Source organism: Thunnus albacares, chromosome 11, assembly GCF_914725855.1.
Source record: "Thunnus albacares chromosome 11, fThuAlb1.1, whole genome shotgun sequence".
In the NCBI taxonomy this organism is placed as follows: domain Eukaryota; kingdom Metazoa; phylum Chordata; class Actinopteri; order Scombriformes; family Scombridae; genus Thunnus; species Thunnus albacares.
Window position 1 is genome coordinate 1,298,400 of NC_058116.1, and position 21,076 is coordinate 1,319,475.

Below are 21,076 nucleotides of genomic sequence, written 5' to 3' on the forward strand. Positions count from 1 at the left end.
GTGGTATAAGGTTAGCATTAACTCAGCTCAGCTGGTAATGCTACATTACTGTTAACTCACACTAGCCATGTTTCAATTAGATTTGCAAGAGAATTTAAAGCAAACCCTTGAAATGTTGCAAAAAGGAAAATTAAGTGAGTGTCAATCAACTGGTTTGAAGCTAATAAACTAAGCTATGCAACACATAGTTTTATCAGAAGATGGCAGTATAGGCTTAAATAATCTGCGAGTAAACAGAGTAGAAGAAGCAGAGATTGCCAACTGGAAACAAAACAAATAGATATATCGCCTTGATGAGAGAAAAATGGACAAAAGTCCTCAGGAATTTGTTTCAATTGGGCAAGTTGTAATTGTTCTTTCATGTCAGCTAGTGTTGGCCATGCTTCATGCTATCAGAAGATGCCGAGAGTGGAAACAGCTGATCAGTCATTGTGTGCATAAACTCTTTTTCGACATTTCCAAAATCCACCTCAAGAAAGTGTTAAAACTTTTTTGTGAAATTGAGGAAGTTTTTTTTTTTTTTTTTTTTTTTTTTAGAATTTTGGCACTTCTGTTAAGTTTTTCTAATGCAATACTTCAAAATGTGCATAAAAGTAGGTTGATGGAAACACGGCTAATAACCCGGTCAAAAGGTTAAGGTTACCTCACACCAACCCTGGTGTGTGTGTGTGTGTGTGTTTATTCTGGGTTGGAATGAAAAAAGTGTCAGGGCAGGCTGTCCAAATTGGGAATGAAAACATGTACATGAGTACACATGTACTCGCTGGTGAATTTATAATCGTTTAGAAAAAAAACTGTACATAATGCTGTTTTTTTAAAATAGACAACCCATGCACATATGAACAAAACGAATGGATGAAGAAAAATAATATCCATTGCTAAGCAATCACAGATATGGTCCTACAATCTGAACTAAAAAACATTATTCACACTGGAGAAAAACTGACATATAATGGTTTAAAAAGTAAGAGTAAATGTTCCCACCCCTAGTCCAAATACACCAAAATGCAAATGCTTAATAACTTCATAATAGCCTAGATATTATTTAACACATGGAAATGATTCAAATGTTGATAATACACGTTTTTGTTAATATTGTTGTATCATATTTATCATTTTAGATTCCCTTTTAAAATATCTTGGACCACAACATGCTTGACTGTAAATTTGATTCAGGTCCAGCCCTCTCCATGTTCAATAAAGATCCACCTGAACATGACTTCAATAACCCCTCAGACACTTTAGCTCTGTTTTGTTTTTTATTTTTCATAAAAAAAGTTTAATTTAGTTTTTAATTGGTTGAGAGCACAAGTCCTAGAGGGACATCCTCTCAACATGATCTTACCCTAACTTAAACCAAGTTAGTTGCCTAACTCTAGCCATACCTTAACCATAGCTTATTTGCCATAACCATGATCTTTCTCTATCTCTATCTCCAGGGTTTTGCAGAATCATCCATTATTGATGTTCTTATCTGGTAATAGGCTTGGAACAAGATGTAAAATGAAAAGCAAGCACTATGAATTGTAAAATAGGAAAACATTGCTCAGTTCTCCACCATACACTAATTGTTGCCCTCATTATCTTGTTGGCCCTGAACATGGTCACAGCACCCTCTTTAAGGAAGTTTGTATATTTGCATATTTTCTATAAATGCAGGAATAAATATGATTGAAAGTTTATTTGAAAATAAGGGTACTGTGCTTTAAAGTCATCATTATTAATTATTAAATAGGATATCATTAATTAGTAGTGCAATTTAGTTTGTTGTGAAGTGATGTTGTCAACATCTCTAGATCCAGAAAATGTTCCTTTCCTTTCATTACAGCAGAAATTAAGCTCATTCTTTATTTATTCATATATATTTATTTCATCCACTGCAGACTTGAATAAATAAAACTCTTGAAACACTTGAAAAACACTCTTCCAGTTTTTCTTTTTAGTTTGAATAGAAAACAAGGAGCAGAAAACTCTTCCATTACAGTTGACATACAAAAGAAACGTGACTGTCACCATAAAACATCAAAGTCCAAAATACACACTAGTTTAAAAAACACCTGCAAACCAGAGCTACGTTGTGGAGTCAAAGTTACGTCAGCAGAAAGGTGATGATGGTCTTCACATCACTGCAATAACTAAACATAGTGCAGCTACATCATCTGTGTGGGTCCAGATCCATTTAAAAGAACACGACCGGGCCTGTTCTCTACCAGGATGAGCAACACAACAAAGCCAAACAAGATGGTCAAAACATGGAGACCTTCACCGGTCATGTCTGTACTTACACAGATACAAAGTAGGCTGATTCTGACCTCTTTGCCATTAAAGGCAAACTCAGTTTTGTTTGTACATCCTGGGTTAGCTTAGCTTTGCATAAAGGTGTGAAAAGGCTAGCTTAGTTCTGTCCAAAGGTAGCAAAATCTGCCTACCAGCACCTTTAAACCTCAACATTAATGCCTTGTATCTTTAATTTGTACATAAACTGAACAGTAAAAAAATGTGGTTTTATGTGAGATTGTTTCAAGATACAAAATGTTAATTAGTGAACTTCAGAATTTTCCGTTTTCAGTCTTTATGCTAAGCTAAGCTAAGCAGCTGCTGGCTGTAACTTTTAACGTAACAGACAGGTTATATAAGAAGTTACAGTTTTATCGATCTTCTCATGGGGACAGAACAGTGACAGTCACTGAAAATAAAATTTGACATTGAAAACAAAACCTGAACTGAAAAAGGAAACACTGGTATCGAAACACTTGTATTGGAAAAAAGTTGTATTAAATAAAACACGGGCATTAAAACAATTACAATCTTACAATCTTTTTTTGTTTCTTTTTTTTGCATTATGATGTGTTTTTCAATGTCATTCTTCAGATTTTTTCCTCATGTCTGTCTTTTCTCAGTGACAGATTTTTTTTAGGCTGTCGTTTTTTTTCAGTGTCACTGGTTTTCAGTTTCAATTTTCTGTTCTTCAGTTTCCACTTTCTGTCAGCATTTTGACATAGAGAGGAGGGCCCTTGCTGTGATTTTGAGCCAGAATGTTGTAATTTTCGTTCTAGGACTATTAATATGTCATTTTATTAAGACTCAATATTTTTTCAGGCAAGAAAGTAACCATGTAGATTTCCAATAATAATTCCCAATCAACAGAAAGTTGAAACTGAAAACTAGTGTCACTGAAAAAAGACAAATGAAGAAAAACTCTGAAGATTGATATTAAAAAACACATCACAATGCAAAAAAATATCTAAATAAAATAAGATTGTAAGATTGTAATCTTTTATTGCCTGTGTTTTATTTTTCGGTTGAAATTTTTTCAGTACCAATACTTGTTTTCCAATACAAGTGTTTCAATGCCATGTTTCCTTTTTCAGTTTAGGGTTTGTTTTCAATACCAAATTTTATGATGTCAAAATTTAACCGTTGCTGTTCTGGCCCCATACTCATCTAACTCTGCAAGAAAGCATACAAGTTTATCTCAAAATGTCACATTTTTTCTACCACACTTGAAGAAACACGTAGCTTTACAAATTGTTATTTCTGTATATTGACATAAAACAACCTGTAAAACTACGTCCATCTGATCCACTTCAACATTTTTTTCTGGCTCCTGTAGAGGACAGTGACATCCCCATTCTTAATCCTGCTTACAAAGTTCTGTTTGCCTCAGTTTTTTTACCAACTGGGGAAACAGCTGTCACTGAGCACAACACCAGACAAAAAACAAAAAAAACCTGAGATGTGAGCAAAGATTTAGAGGTCTGGAATCAGGGTACAATTTTATATTGATTTTTTTAAACAGAAAATTAAACTGATATGTATTGCATGTACCAGACAGACATGATGTAAACAAACCTAATTTTTACCAAACATATTGGAAGAGAAAGGCCAATGTTAAAATATATACCCAATCTCTCTGTTGTAAACATCAATTAGATAGTATCTAGTAATTATCTAATGGGCCATTTTAAACTACTGCACTGTACAGTTGTGCACATACACAGATTTTTATGCAACCAACATTTTTGGCATGTTCACATTCAGCCTCCCTCATGTGAAGTAAACTGGGGGTTTGTTTTTGTTTAGTACAGTCGACCCATTTTAAAGATTTGTTTAAACTCTCTTTAAACTCAGTGTTACGTGCGTAACATTTCTACAGCTGTCCATTCATTTGGACAGACACAAAAAGTTGTGGTCTACTCTGCAAAAGCAAAATCTGACTTTTCTGTTTGTATGTGAGTGCAGGTTGCTGACTTGCTGTAAAGCTAAAAGCAGGCATCTGCTACGCTAATATTTCTCTTCATTACTTTTGTTTAAGAGCTGTCTCAGCGTTTCTGTTGCCTGAATCCTTTCCTGAGCCACAGTTGGCTAACATCTCCTGACCTGCTGTGATAACAGTGGAGGTGCCAATAAACAACTTGCTCACTGCATGCTTTGCCAAAAAAAACTCCTCATTTTCTTTCTGAATAACAGACTGTAATTGACTCTAATTAACAGACCATAATTACAGTCACTCTGTGCAACATTAAGTGCAATGAGCGCCATCTCTCTCTTAACTCTCAATATACCCTGAGTTAACCCGAGCCTTCTCATTACGTGAAGAAGAGTTCTGGTCCAAAATGAAATAGCCACTACTTCAAAAAGGGACACTGATACAATTTGTAGTAAAAACTTTTGACCAACTTCAGTATTTTTAGAAAGGTTATTGGCTTGTAAAATTATAAACTCTTCCCAAGCTGGATCCCTTAAATCAATATGTAGCATCTTGGAAGTGAATCCTTTATCAAAACCATGATAAACCACCAACATTTAGAGGAAATGTAAACATACAGTTTCGTTGTAAATTGTGGCATAAAAAAATTACTCGCATGATATTCTTCCTTACATTCTACCTTTACTCACATTCATTTTCACCTGTGTCTTACTTCTTTTTGCTTTTGGTTTTTAAGGATTCTCTTAACATAGTAGTTTTTACACAATCAATGGATGTATTAATAGAGCTGGATACAGTGTTTCAGAGTTGGCCAAGATGCCAATTTGTACCAGTGACCAAACACAGTACTGCAACAAAACATATCTCATGCCCCTAGAAGAATTTTCCCAGTTGACCGCCATTATTAAAGAGATATCTGTAAAACTGTAGACATGACACCTTGACCAACAAACAATTTCAATTATTGCTCTTCATATTATGGAATTTTAAACTGTCATGATTTAATATTTGTAAAACTTTCTCGGAGCAGAAAAGCTGTTTTATGTGTATGACATCATCTCAGTGTAAAGCCTACAGGACATAAGGGAAAAAGACACACTAACTGGTAAGCTGGTTTTGATTTATACAACCATCACACGCCCAAACAGCACAGTGGTTTGTAATGCTATGAGGAAGGCTTTTACAACACTGTTCTCATGGTGACAATCATTTTAGTTAGGTAACCAGCAAAATGACTCCTTTCACATCACAATCTACCGGGAATGTGTGCTTGCATGTATTTTATTACCTAACATTGTAAATGATTTGTAAATGACAGTTTAGGTTAGTTATTTTTTGCTGGATGATCCTGATTTTTTTTTTGTTGCCGGTGTCCTGTGTGTTGGGATGCTATATGTGCCAATACAGTGGTCTCAAATTAACATGCTGTATGTGCATGCGGATGTGTACTAAGCTCTACAAAGTGAAAGAAAGAAAACAAAAAGAAAATAAAGAAACCAGAAGGAGAAGTACCTGTCTTTGTGTAAATGCTAGGTTAGCAACTATTGTTGGAATGAATGGGTGCTATCTTGAAACACTGTACCCATTTTTAAGATATTTTCAGATTGAATGCTGAACAAATTTTCATCCTGTTTAAAGGTATCCTGTAGAGTTTTTGACCATTAGTAGTGTTATGAAGCAATGATTCTATGGGTGGGTCCCCATTTTGTTTTATATCTTGCATGTGCACAAGCACGCTATTCCATTGATGTACAGTTGGTGGCGGTAACATGCAAAAAAAAAACTTAGCGATGTGCTAACAAAGGCAGGGAAGAAGAGTCCTAGCAAACAAACATGGATGTAAATAATGCACAATATAAAATATAAAATTACTTTTGCAAATGTTTTGGAGGAAGATGCACTCAACATGTTTGTTAGACCTCAGTGTGTTTTAGTGAATAACACTGAATGTCAACATAATTTTTGTTTGTTTACAAGAAAACTCCACAAGGAACCTTTAAATCATGCAAAAAAAAAAGTTAATTCACCACAAAGAGCCAGTGAACTAACAGTACAGATGTCAATAGTCAATTAGCCTGTGTGTGGGTTGAGTGAGATGAAATATTGTCAACTCACACAAATACATTTTTGCTCCACCTAGAGCAAATTTGTGTCATTTGCTCAAAGTTTTCCTTTGACTTTATTTGCCTTCGGACAGCATTTAAAATTCACTTAGCATTCAGTCAGAGCTGTTTTTTGAACCAAATCCATGTCAAGTCTCGTATCTACATCTCTGGTCTGAACACACCTTGATAATACATCCATGGTACAAGCCCACCCTCATGCATTAATTCATCCTCTGTCCTTCACAACAAGAACAGAATAAGAAGTGTGACTTTTACAATGGATACACCTGCAGTTAAATCTACTTCATTTGCTCAACTCATCTTACATCCTTACATCATCATATTAATAACAATAATTTTCCTCTCTCTTGTAAATAAAATTTTCAAACTCAACAATCATATACATTTATACACACTACAAATATAGATTTATGTATGTTGTCTCTCTCTAACATCAGTACCTCATTGGCATCTGCTTTCATCTCCATGTTGTTATTGTCAACAGAAAACACCTCAGAAGCAGCATGAGGTTTTCCTTCCCTTTTTGGCAGCTTTATCTGATCTCTGCAAGTGTCTGGAGTCCCGGTGTGTGAGGCTCATCCAGGCTCTCCCTCCCCAACACTAACATCTGGTAAGGTGGCAAGAAATCCAGCTTAATCCCTGCTGATCCACCAAAAGGTATGATGGGAGGTAGAGGCCACCTGGCTGATCCCAAGAAGCCGAAATTAAGGGGTAGCTGAGGTCACTGAAGCGGAGCTGGAAGATGTAATATTGTGAAGAATATGCAAATTATTTTTACCCTTATGTCCAAAGAGTTAGTTATAAAATGGGTAAGTAATGTCACTTTTTGTCGTGGGAACATGCCCAAGAGTGTGTGACATCATTTATATGGGCAGTCTTTCTTTTTCATCTGTCTCATTTAACTCTCAGACTGAAAGACATTGATAGACTCAACATCTTTAAAAAAGATTAAGTGAAAAATAAAATGATATATTTTCCCAGACTAATTTCATTTCTGGCAGTGAGGAACAAGGCTCTGGAACAGCACTGAGACCAAAAAGACTTTGGTGATTTTAATCCATGAACAAGCACTGGTTGACAGTTTGGGTAGAAGTTTGTTTTGTTGTAAGCAGGAACTCACAAACCTCATTCAACTGATTCAGACCCTGCTGACGAGGCAGGGATAAGACACTGGATGAATCTGAGGATAGGAATTGGGGAAAACCCTCTAAAGTTGCTCTGAAAATGCACTGAAATGCATAGGTTTATACGTTATTCTCTATTTTCTTGATGGGTTGCAGTACTCATGACTGTATTTCTAAATTCCTTACCGGGAGGCACTTTGTCTGTGGCACCTTGACACTGGATCTTGAACCCTTCTCTTCCAACTATGATGTGACAGCAGAAGTTAAAATTGTATCTAACCCATGACTTGCAAAGAATCAACCTTGACGCAGGGTTTTATCTGTTTTAGAGGAGCTCTGCCAGCCACACTCACACACAGCTCTCATCTTTGTCTCCATGGCTTTTGTCTGGTCTACACTTCTCTGTTTCCCGCCCAGGTAAAGAGAATTCCTTCACTTCGCCACTAGAGTGCGCTGCTCCATTTCGTAACTTCCTGATGTCGCCCAGGGGAAGCTGGGTGGAGCTGTAAGCCAGCGGTGGGATAGTGTTCACCAGGATGAGCTGAAGAGGCTTTTTCTCCGGCTGGTACTGGCAGCGAACGTAGCGTAGGAATGCTGCGCGGTATGTTTTATTAAACAGTGTGTAGACCAGTGGATTGACTGCGGATGACAGGTATCCAACCCAGACAAAAACATTAAGAAGGCCTCCCATGAGTCCCGCGTCACACACCGCCGGGTCACACACCACCACCAGCACATTGGTAATGAAAAATGGACACCACATGACCACAAAGAGAAAAAACACCACCCCGAGGACCTTAGATGCCTTCTGCTCATTGCTGATTGACTGCATGGTGCGGCGGCCAAACAGCGAGCCAGAGACACTACCGCGGTCGCCTGCAAGGCCACCGCTACTCCCTCTGCCGCCGGCCTCACGGCTTATTGAGCGCCTTAACAGTTTCTCAGAGGAGAGTGAGGTTTGTGGTAGGAAGCTCAAAGTAAATGTTGTGCTCCATTTGGGCCGTGGGACCAGCTGGTCCAAGCAGAGGGTGGCTTCATTCTGCAGGGCATTGATGGTCAGGAAGTAGGTGATGACCATGATGGTGAGAGGGACGAAGAAGGCCACGAAGGAGCCGACCAGCACAAAGTTGTTATCTGTCAGCAGGCAGCTGCCATCTTTGAAGACCTTGGAGTGGTCCCTGAGTCCCAGCACAGGAATTGGCATCGAGATCCCTGCAGAGAGGAAGGAAACAGACCAACAACAGAGACATTAGGAGAAATTTACAAACCCACAACACTCTCTGTGATTCATGTATATATTTGTGGTTGTTTCCATGTTGGTGAGAGGAAAGCTGGTTGATTTCCTGCAGTAGTGGAAGTAATGCAACAAATTTAAATTGCTCCATTACAAGTAAAAGTCAAAATTTTTGCTTAAAATAATACTTAAATTGAAGTACATTAGTATTATCAACAAACTCTTTGTAAGCAGTGCCACATCATTTTTGAGCTAGGGTCAAGGGTTAAGGCAACCAACTGTTCCCTTGACCATCTTCTTTCTGCACTCATTAAGAAGATCTTAAATAGTATATCAAACATGGTCATAAATATTATTAATACATCCCTTAGGAGTTTTTCCTTATAACTTCAAAACTGCTGTTGTGAAACTTCTACTGAAGAAACCTAACTTAGATTGTGGAGCCAGGTTCTTTTTGAGGTTTCTTCCTGTTAAAGGGGAGTTTTTCCTTGCTGCTGTTGCCAAGGGCATGCTCATGGGGGAATTGTTGGGTCTCTGTAAATGAAAGAGTATTGTCTAGACCAGCTGTGTGTGAAAAATGCCTTGAGATGACTTTTGTTGTGATTTGGCACTATATAAATAAAATTGAATTGAAATCAATTGAAAAACTGCTCTCACTAAGATAATTAGTGATCTGACACTTAGCACTGATGCTAATAAATAATAAATTGCCTCGAGAGCTGGGTTGGCTTCACAGAGTGTGTTTTAAACTGGTTCCGGACATACATTACAGGAAGGAAATTTTTCATTAGTCTTGGAGAACATGTGTCGTTGAGACAAAACACAGTTGTGCATATCTGTTGAACCAAGCGATCCAGATGTTTTAAACTCCCCGACTGCCTGTATGTCTGCAATCAATAAATGGATGAGTAATAACTTTTTAAAATTAAACAAAGAGCAGACAGAAATCTTATTAATTGGCCCTAAAGCAAAAAGGGATGAGCTCTTTAAAAGACTAAGTCCCATATAAACAAAGTAACCAAAACAGCATTCTTTCGCCTCAGAAATATTGCCAAGGTTCAACCATTCCTAACTCAGCAAGATGCTGAAAAACTAATTCATGCTTTTATCGCAAGTAGGTTGGACTTTAGGGGCCTTCCTAAAAAGTCCATTGAAAGATTACACCTTATTCAGAACTCTGCTGCTAGACTACTAACAAAAACAGAAAACACATCACTCCAGTCTTGGCTGGACTACACTGGCTCCCTGTGTCTTCCACAATCGATTTCAAAGTCCTTCCTGCTGTTTGTAAAGCTCTCAATGTGTTAGGGCTGACCTACATCACAGACTCCCTGTTGCTTTATGTTCCTTCATGAGCCCTTAGATCTTCTACTGCAGCCTTGGTAGATACCCATAACCCTAACCAAAAGAAAACTGGAGATGCAGCTCTCTTCAATTATGGTCCCAAATTATGCAACACCTTACCCAAAAAGCCTTTCTATAGCACCATATCACACCATTTCTTATGCACCATATCCTACCATCTTTAAGACATTTTATTGTATTTTTACATTTTTATATTATTTCATTGATTGATTTTGTGCTTTACATAAGAATTTATAAGTTGTTCTTTTCTTTTTTTTAATGCAAAGCACTGTTTTTCTTGTTTGCGTCCCTTTAATCTATGCATGTTTCCTGTTTAATGTTCTTAATGTCTGTCTTTTGCTTTTTATCTCTTTATTGTGAAGCACTTTGAGCTACATTTTGCTTGAAAGGTGCTATACAAATAAAGTTTATTATTATTAATATTATTATTATGGGAGCCCCTACTGACAACTTAATGGTATCTGGGACTTAATGGGGCTGGAGAACACTGATTGATTTGCAGTCTTTAATAGTGTAAACAGACCAGTGTTTCAAGACCACTGTATCTTCATCAGAGACTAAATAGACAAAGACTTTTTTCTCTTGGAAGTAAGCTGTCCTTGTTCTGAGAAGCACCTGATTCAGCTTCATACTGCTGGAGGATGCACTGAGAACCCCTTTTCAACTTGTTTGGTAATTTGATCAGGCACAGATTTATTTAGGAATATGCACCTTGATTTCACCTTTCATTAGACCCTCTCTGCCTGGTAAACACAAATACCTCTCAAACTCCACATCCCCAGTTTGTAACACAGGCTTGAACTGTTTCACAAGCTGAGCTACAAACAAATTGCTGTAGTGCCCCTTTAATGTTGGTGGAGGTGGAGCCAATTTAACTACTGAATCTACTGTTATGTAGTTTAATTTGAAACAATGTATCATGTTTTATAAAATCATTGAAGGTTTCATATTTTAAATATTATCCACAATATAAACAGCCCTTAAAACCATCAGATAAATGTCGTATAAAGAAGCATGAAATGGAAATAAACTACTTGAGTTAAGTACAAGTGCCATGGAATCGTTCTGAAGTACATCTGATGTCCTTTGTAAATATATACCAATGATTTAGCAGATGTACACAGATTGCGTGACAAATAGACATGCAGGATGTTAAAACATATTAATTGGATACTAATATAGAAACAGTGTTTGTATGTGTGAAGGGGAGAGGGCTTAATAACCTCCTTTCCTGCTTTCTTGTTCTTTTGAGCAACACTCTTCTTGTCAAAACATGTTGACATTTCATCAGTGCTGCAGTGGCTCAGTATAAATCCTGTTCACAAATCTGTGATCACACAACTAAATAATGCAACAAAATTAATTTCATACAATGTAAACTGCTCTGATTTGAATAATTTAACTGTGACAATAACACTGCGCTGGTGAGCTGTGTGTCAGTACATAGTCATTCCATGACAGAGTGGGTGGGTGGGATTATAATAATGGGAAGCAAAAAAATCCCAAAAAATAGATAAAGGCTGTCTTACAAGTATTATATACAACTATGGAGAGCCCATTAGATCAAAGGGCTCAATCTGTATTTACATGCATCTACGCTGTACACCTGTGTGGGTGCACCATGACTGTGAAGGTGCTTTAAAGGATGTCATTTCTTTTATTGTTTGGTTTCATAATTCATTCTTTACTGTTTCTGCACTCCACTGAAGCTATGTCTTGCTCATTGAGAGTAAATGGCATCCTCTCTAAACTAGATGTTGTTTGTCATTGCCTTCCAAAATGACTAATAGGAGCATTTTTTCTATCTGGTTTGGTTAGATTTAGGGTAAAACTACCTGGTTAAGGTTATGAAAAGATGGTGGTAATTATTTAAAGACACCATAGTTGACTGCTGGAAGGAAAAGAGACGCAAACAGCAAAGTCTCCAGAGTTAAAAGTCGCACACTTTGATGATCCAACCATCCACTTTAGCACCTGACAGACAAGTTTTTCTCATGAGGACAGGCTCTGACTTAACTGTTCGAAACCAAAATGCCAGTTTTTATGACTCTGTTTGTACAAATATGAATATCTGACATTTGTCTGGTGACATATCTTTAATCTTAAAATAAATTCTGTGTGACTGAAAAATGTGCTCATTAAGATGGATCCATGGAAGAGTTGCTGCAGTTGAAACAGTTCCTTTATTTTTCAAGACTGGATATAGATAAGATTAGAATAACAAACTGCATTTAGATTATAAGATCTAAAAAGATTTTTTTAAATTTTTTTTAATAGCCTTATTGTGATTGTTGAACTGTTATTAGTCCTAGACCAACATTACCAACACACAAATTACATTGTTCTCACAATCATTTCATTCTTTATTTGCTGAAAAATGCTTTTTATCCACATAAAATCTCCCAAACATTCACATTCTTGGTGTGTCTTTTTTCCAGTGGATTCCAGCAGCTAGCAGCAGGGCAGGTACAGTCTGTCAAAAATGCTCACAATGAAAAGTGTCAAAGTGTCCACTAAGTCTGGGGCTAAAACTCTATTTTTCCATTTGTCTGTCTGTCACAGTGTGGGAGGAAAGTACAGTTTTGACTCCACCTCCTAGTCAACAGCCTCTCCAATACCAATCTCATTCCTAAATTTTCCTTATCTATAGCTTCTAGGCCAGGAAATAGGTCTGTCTTGAGTCGTAAACTCACAGGTGGTGATGTAATATGATGCCTATAACTTTGTTTCCTCAGCCCAAATTCCTATTTATTATTTATTTATTATTCCAGTTGTACTGTGACAGCCTGAAGGTTATGACAGCCTACCTCTTTCTTCCAGAGGTAGGGAGACAGGAAGAAACAAAGAGACAGAAATGATCATGTCTTGGCCTTAAACTGCTATCTGCTTCATATCCAGCTGATCGAATGTTATTTGTCGAGGTGACATTGTTGATAAGAGCATCATTTGAGTTTCACTGTGTTCTTCAGATAATCCCCCTGAACACAAGAGCTAGTTTTTCTCTGTTTCTTTGGTCTTCTTCCCTTTCTCCCTGATGGCAACTCTCTGCTCTTGAAACATGAAATAACATGGATAGTAAAATCACAATATGGGGAAGAAAAAAACCTTGATAGAAGAGGGAGAGAAGATAAAAGCAGAGGGGAGGGAGACACTTTAAACACAAAAGAGATGAAGGGGAAAAGAGAGGAGATGAAGACTTTCAGGGTTTGATTTCAAAATGCAACAGAGAAATGCTGCAGCCTGAAAATTGATTGAAACAATTCAGACGATCAATCTGGACTCAAAACTCTTGATTCACTTGCCGCTCAGTTGCCATCTTTCACTGTAACTCGTAAAGTGCTTTTTTTTACACTGCAATCATTTTGTAGAAACAGTGATTCTTTTCAATGGTCAGTACCCACAGGAAGTGTGAAGGTGCAAAATACTAGAAAAATAAGGAACTGAGTAAACATTCTCTTGCTGCAAGAAGGGTTTGCTTAGATGCACACAAAGTTTTTATGGGCTGAATCTTCTTGATAAAAAGGTAATTTCCAAAAGAAACTTTTTTTTTTGATGATTTAAGAAAATCAGCTCTGTAGTGAAAGAAGACAAACATTTCCACACATTTTGTTCAAGAAGATAATCACCTTTATTTTAAGCATATTTGAGATCACAGTTGAGATAATAACATGTCTTTATTAATAATAATAATCTTTATTTATAGAGTACTTTTCAAAATCCACACACACACTGCCAGCTGTCACACCGATAGTAACTAACATAGTAATAAAATGAGAAGACATGCTCCATTGGAGTCAGCACTCGGTTCAGGTTGTCAAGTGATAGTTTAAAATAAATACATCTCTGACTGCTGTCATCTGCTGGCTGAACATTGAAACACACACTGGCTCTGGACCTGCATTTAAACAGCCATTGATTGTTCTGTTGTCTTACAGAATTGAGTAAAAGTCATCTCATTGATATTTCTTTCCTCTTGTCTTTATTTGCATATTTGGAATTGAAGTAATTCAAAAGTAACGGAGAGTAATCAAGTTACGTGACTTTAATGTTGTGATACTTGGATTAGGTTACTGACTGGTAATTGGTAATTGTATTGGATTACATTTTAAAAATAACCCTCCCAACCCTGTATATCATAACTGTAACACCCCCACTTTAATTCCAGCTGTTGACCTGTGTTGCATGTCATACCTCTCTCTCTGTTTCATGCCTGTCTCTACACAGTCAGCTATTGAAGAAAGATGAGGAAACATGTTTTTCTTAAGTTTTTACAGGGTTTGAGTTTCTCCATGGGGGGTACCAGCTATCCACATCCGATCACCAAAACTAAGTCAATCAAACTGGAATTTGCAAGGTTCAGTTAACAAATCTGACCGTCTTGAGTTCTCTGAAATACATTTAAAATAATCAAATACTAATAAGTAACCAAATGTGTTTCCAGTCATTTGAATTACAGTAAACATGAACCATCTTTCAGTCAGAACAGACTGACAGACTGAGCTCAAGAGATTGTGTGTGTTTTTGTCAAAGCACATATACATGTATATGTGTGTGTATGAGAGTATGTATGGTCTGGTGTGTAAACACAGATCAGTACAGTATATGCTCTGTCTGTCAATGTGTTTGTTTATGTCTATGTTCTGTATGTGTGTCTATATCTGCGAGTGTGTGCATGTTTGTGTGTGCAGGCAGACAGACGGCCCAGTGTTTCCCAGTGGGAGTGTTACAGTGGCTCATCCAGTAACTGGAGGGAGATCAACCGACACACCAGCTGATCCAACCACCTCACACACACACACACATCTGTTTGCTACTACATGCAGAGTTTGTCGCTTTATTAATCAGCCAGAAAAACAGAAAATTTGTCACCAGAAGAACATTGAAAATAAAACATTTCTAACAGGGATTTATCTTGTCTGGATGGGGGTGTAGTTCCCTTCAGAACTATCCTTTGTGCACCATGGACTATAGGAGAAATGTTATTTTGGTTACTGCATGAGTCTATGTATACATAGATTGATCTAAATCCAATGACAATGAACTTTAGCATACTTGAACAAGTCACTACCTTAAATATGAGTTTATTTTATTTCCTCACAGCCACTTTAAGTAGGATTTTCTACAGTGAAGGGTGAAATGCTAGTCGCTCATCCTCCCCAACAACTTCAAAAGAATTTTAATAATTTATTACTTTATTTAACTAAAAACTAATTTTACCATGAATATTTTCTCATTTTATGCTTGTCTTGTCCCCACCATAAACTTTTGTCATCCAGTCACCGTTTTCCATTCAGATCTTTTGCTACATCACATCATATCACAAGAGGGTGAGGGAGTATTTGTACTAGGACCGGTGCACAAGAGCTCCAGTGCATTCTCTGTTTTAGAAGAACCATCCAGAACAATCTGGTATTAGCAGTTGGGTCTAAGGCAGTGAGTTAAACGCAATACATAATGACATGCTAGCCTGACACACCTAAGACATTGAGTAATGATGCACACTCTTTCACTAACATACACATACATAGATATGCTTGTAAAACCAACACTAAAGTTGTGCTGCACACTGACCATGCAGACCCACCATACATGAACCACAGGGGGAGAGAGCATATGTAGAAAAACTGAAAATATGGATTCCAGGAGGAGTAGCTGTGGTGCTGGTAACAGCTAATGGGGATCCAAATAAATACACAATAAACAAACTGCACTACAGTATGATACCGCAAGTTTCCACAGATAACATAGAAGCATTGTCATTGCCTGGCTTTTGTTCCACCAATTTGGAGGGCAAAAGAAAGGTTGGCAGATCAGTTGACTCTGAGTTTTTATGTTCCCTGATCAGCCCGTCAGATGTTAGGAGTAGTGGTCAACCGATTAATCAGTCGGCCAATTAATCAGGCTGATACCTGGCATTGAGATAATAGGCATTGGCCAATGCCTGTGCTCACGAGGCTGACAAACAAAAAATGTCTGCAGACACATCTGTAGACAGCCTTGTCAGTGTGGCTGCTATGGAACAATGATAGCGCTTGTAACCAAGTCTGTCAACTAACATACAACAATATGCTTTGGGACACTTTGTGGCGATGGTGAAAAGGTTACTTTCAAGTCCTGTACTATAATCAGAGCTACATGGCCCCTTGTGGGGGAATCAAATTCTTACTGGCAGCATGTAATGCTGCACTTTACTGAACCTGATGTGTTTATGTTCCTCTGTCTCAGGCTCTCAGTGTGGTTGTTTAGTCTGCATTGGACTTTGATTGACAGCTTTCACATCAGCATTAATGAGCCGAACTAAACACACCATAATTCATTTGAACTGTACCAAAGAGGCTTTGAGTGAAAGCATTTATGAGCTGGGAAAAAATATCAGAAAAAAATAACAAAACCATGATTGATTGTTAGAAAGATATGGGTCCCTTCCAATAGAGTCACTATAAATGATCTTAAATCAAAGATGTTGCAGAATTGCTGATCAGCAGCAGTGACTGCAATACAATAACAATACTGTTTTATTTAGTCATAATGTAGTATTGTTATGTCCATATTCAAAGATAAACAAATCTCTGCTGCTGTATTTGACGATAAAATGTGAACCGCTCATCATTATATCAAGGATTAAATGATTACTTTGGTAGCATACAGCAACAGCTGCAATGAGTCTTAGCAGTCGAAATCACTGTTTGAAAAGAATGTGTGTTTTTTTTTTTAAGGGAACATATTACACATATTTCCAGGTCTACATTTTCAACCTGGGGCTCTACTGAAATATCTGCATGAATATATGCATGATTTACAGTTCAAAAACTCCTTATTTATCTCATACTGGCCCTTTACCTAGCCCCTCAGTTCAGCCTCTGTTTAAAACAGGCTGTTTTAGCTCCTGTCTCTTTAAGACCCCCCTCCCAATGAGCCCACTTTATTCTGATTGGCCAGCTCTCAGAGGCAGATATCCACTGGCTGCGAAGGCTCTGTCAACAAACCATGAAACAAAAGACTGTAGCAGGATTTAACTTCTTTTTCTTGTTCTTTACTTGAAATGTCAACTTCTCAAAAACGTCTGCACATGTTCAAGCCGAAATCCAAATTGAAATAGTAGAGTGGACAGCGCAAACAACACATGGAAAAACCTTAGCAACAACCTTAGCAACAAAGGCTACTGAAATGGACAGCTGTTTATGGGCATGTGCGATGCATTGACATCATCTCATTGGCAAGGTAGAGAAAAATGTCACAAACAAAGCATTCAGAGTAGGTTGAAGCCCTGGATTTTAACTTGCAGGGAGCATTTCTACATACATTAACCTCAAATTTTGGAACTTTGACCATCCAACATAACAAATAACAGAACATCACAAAAAAAAAAAAAAAAGTCCCCTTTAAGCAAATTACTTCAGGACACATCTTCAAGTTTGCTCCTCAAGATTCTGTAGTGGACAGAATGGGAAGACAAACAAATAAAGCAAAATGAATGAAAATATAAGAAATACATCACTTACAGAAACTCAAAACACAAAAATATTGCGTAACGTGAACTTACAAAACTGATTTGTTCTGCAGTATATCAGCAGCCTATGGAAGATCATTTTTCAGTGGTTTGGGAATTAGTAAACTCTTTATACTTTTTAAATATTGTGAATGTTGTACAGGGTCAACATGCTATATTTAACTTTAAAGCTGAATGAATGTAAGCCTTTAAGAACATGAAGACGTGGTTTCAACATGTTGATGGTTCGTCTTCAGTCTCCTCTGTTTGTATTTTTCTGTTTTCTCTCTTGAGATCATTTGTTCAAATAAACTCAGGTTAACTCTCCAGCAGGAAGTAAATAAAAAAAACAAGGCTTCAGTGCTGAGTGACGCAGATGTCTTCCTTCAGACTTCATTGAGCGGAAAAGTGAAAACAAGCCTCGCAGGAAATGGTTTGTAATGAATGTGGTTTATGTCAGAAGACGTTTCCACTCCAGTGAATCAATATTTGTCATGTTCATGTTCAACAAGTAATGCTGGAAATCCATGATCATGTTTAAAGCTGTGTTTATCTTGCAAATAGAGCTTTACATTCAAACAGCTTCACACCTGTGCAACATATTTCCTGTTTCCTACATCCTTCCCTCTTTCCCTTGTTCTCTCCATCTCTGTCCTCCTCTTCAATTTTCACTTCCTCTTTGACCCTCTTCCATCCCTGTCTTTCTCTTTAATCTTATACCTTATCTTCATGTATTATAGTAATGATTCTGGAAGGAATGCTCCAACGCAACCTTCTCTTTCCCAATATTGATTCTGATGACTAAACTATTCGTGTGGACCAATACCAGTGGAGTTTTTTGTTAGCCATGCTAGCAGCATGATTGGCCGTGTTTGTCTGTCAGTCAGTTACTGGATCACTTTGGTCTACACTTAAACAACTGTTGGATTGGTTGCTGTGGAATTTTGTACGAACATTCATGGACTTTGGTGGTCTCCTAACCTCTAGCATCACCGCAAGGTTTTTTTTTTTAAACTCATGTTCCCCTCAGGATGAATTGTAATAACTTTGGTGATCCTCTGACTTTTCATCAGGTTAAAATGTTAGTTTGTCCAATACATTGGTTTGGGTAACACATTCACATCAGCCTAAACTGTATTTTGTGATTAGTGCCAATGTAACAGGGTTATACATACCATAACCTCTTGCTCATATAATTACACAAACTCTCTCTAATTATAATTAACACTTGACAAGGAAGACCTCCAAACCCAGAATGTGTATACTGTGTAGATGTTAGGTTGAAGTTTAGAGCCCCTCTTCCTTTATTTCTTCTTCTGTGGTCCCCACTATAAATTCCTCTTGCTCCCTTCCTCTCTCCCCTTTTGTACAATTCTCCTGTCCTGGAGAGGTGGGTGTCTTTTTTTCACCCATTCATTATCCTAATCCATCCTATTATTCCTCATAGTTTGTTGTGTATATATGTATATTTTCCAACAATGCTATAATGTCTGTCTTCAAATATCAATATATAGGTTTCAGCATACAGGAACGTAAAACTATTTGTTTATAAAAGTTGAGTGCTGTTATCTGAAAGTTGTGGCAAACTCATCTAACTCGTTTTGCCTGCACATTTCTTTTAGACCACGTAGGTCTATCTGCAGACTTACAATATCTGCACGACACACCCACTTTACTACATGACACACCCACTTGGTTAGGTGTAGGCATGAGGAGGGGGATGGTTAGGGTTAAGGGTCAGGAGTGTGTGTCATGTAGCATACCGTTACGGTGACAACATCAGGGAGTGTGTGTCGAGTAGTAAAGTGGGGGTGTCATATAGTAAAGTGGGTGTGTCATGTAGGACTGCAAAACTGAAGGTTGACCCTTCTCACTTGAGCAGGCAGTAACATTTACATGGAGGTCCAGCTTTACTGTTCGTCTCTTTCAGAATAAACAAAGGTCAACCACATAGAGATCCTGGTGTAATGGCATCTTCCTTTCTAATCAACACAACGCAGAACGCCACTGATTATTCCACTTAGCAAATGACAGAACAGAACTAAACTGATATGGTGAACATGGTAAATGTGGTACCTGCTAAATATCAGCATGTTAACATTGTCATTATGAGCATGTTAGCATACTGAGGTTAGCATTAGTTCAAAGTATAGCTGTAGATTCTTAATTTTGTTCCTCTATCACTTTCAAATATGTAAACCTCTCTGTGTGGGACTAATTGGTGTCATTCTTCTGTGTTTAAGGTAACACAGGAGGCACATTGCAAAGTATTTTGGTATAATTTATAAATTCAGTCTATTTACCATTTAAGAAACATGAGCTGTAGAAGAATATTGATACATTTGATTTTGTCCTCACACAACTCCTGCTTTCAAAAGGTGTGCATGCATTTGCAGGAAAACAATTATTTGAATGGGCTATGGGCACTGTTTGAAGACAACAATTACGTTTACATGATGAAGGCCATTATGCAGCTGTTTAAACATGATGGCCTCCACCCCTCCCTGGAAGGCTCTCACCTGTTATCGACCAACATTGAACTGACTTTGCTATCTTGTCGCCTGACTCACAGTCAATCCATCTGACTGTTCCTCCATGGACTCATATAGTATCCCTGTTAGGATCACAACTAGATCAAATACTAACCATCTTAAGCATCCTGTGTTATCAACTGCTTGGCTTGATAATTTAATTACAGTTTGCCACAGTAACTCCAATTCAGTTCAGCCACTCAATTCTGTTGTCTTCGCTCCTTTAAACACGCAGTCAGTGTCTAACAAATCTTTCATTCTCAATGACCTAATCACAGCCAGTAATCTTGATTTCCTGTTCCACACTGAGACCTGGCTTAAACCAGGGAAATGCGCCCCCCTAGTGGAGCTCTGCCCACCCAGCTACAGTGCTGTGAATGCTCCTTGACTAACAGGCCATGATGGCGGCATTGCAACTATTTTTAAGAATAACTTTACTTGTACTCCATTCAGTTTTGGTTCCTTTAACAGTTTCAAAATTCTTTCATTTAAAATGGTGTGTGACAACCCAGTGTACTGTGTAACCATTTATCGACCACCTAATCCACTTGTCAGTTTTCTAGATGAATTCTCAGAATTGTTGTCCTCTCTTGTGGTCAAATTTGACAGGGCTATAATAGTCGGTGATTTTAACATCCATATTGACAACCCATCTAACTCATTTGCCCTAGACTTTTTAAACATCTGCAATTCTTTTAACCTTGTGCAGCACGTCTCTGGACCTACTCATAACCGTGGACACACTCTTGATTTAGTTTTGACTCTGGACATGCCTCTTAACTCCTTGAATACGATTTGCCTCTGACCATAAAACTGTTATCTTTGATGTACACCTGTTATCTCCTCCAATAATCCAGAAATGTAAAAATTGTCACTGCTGCTACTCAGTTTATTGGCCGACTTCACCCGAACATTAAATCCACTGCTAAGAATCTCAGTATCATCTTTGACCAGCCATCTGACCATCATGTTAATAAACTCGTCCAGTCCTGTTTTC

General features: G+C 37.7%; 1 protein-coding gene across 2 annotated transcripts in view; it reads right to left on the bottom strand.

The window, feature by feature from the left end:
- Nucleotides 1-6,104: 6,104 nt before the first annotated feature.
- The window catches only part of htr2aa (5-hydroxytryptamine (serotonin) receptor 2A, genome duplicate a), a 51,848-nt gene continuing 36,876 nt past the window's right edge, over nucleotides 6,105-21,076 (bottom strand). The window contains exon 3 of one of the 2 annotated variants that reach the window (XM_044365719.1): nucleotides 6,105-8,672. In XM_044365719.1, coding sequence (XP_044221654.1) covers nucleotides 7,810-8,672 — 863 coding nt within the window. In that variant the 3' untranslated portion in view covers nucleotides 6,105-7,809. Of the gene's footprint in view, nucleotides 8,673-16,560; nucleotides 17,490-21,076 lie in introns of those variants that run through there. The other variant, XR_006405988.1, reaches the window with a different exon arrangement.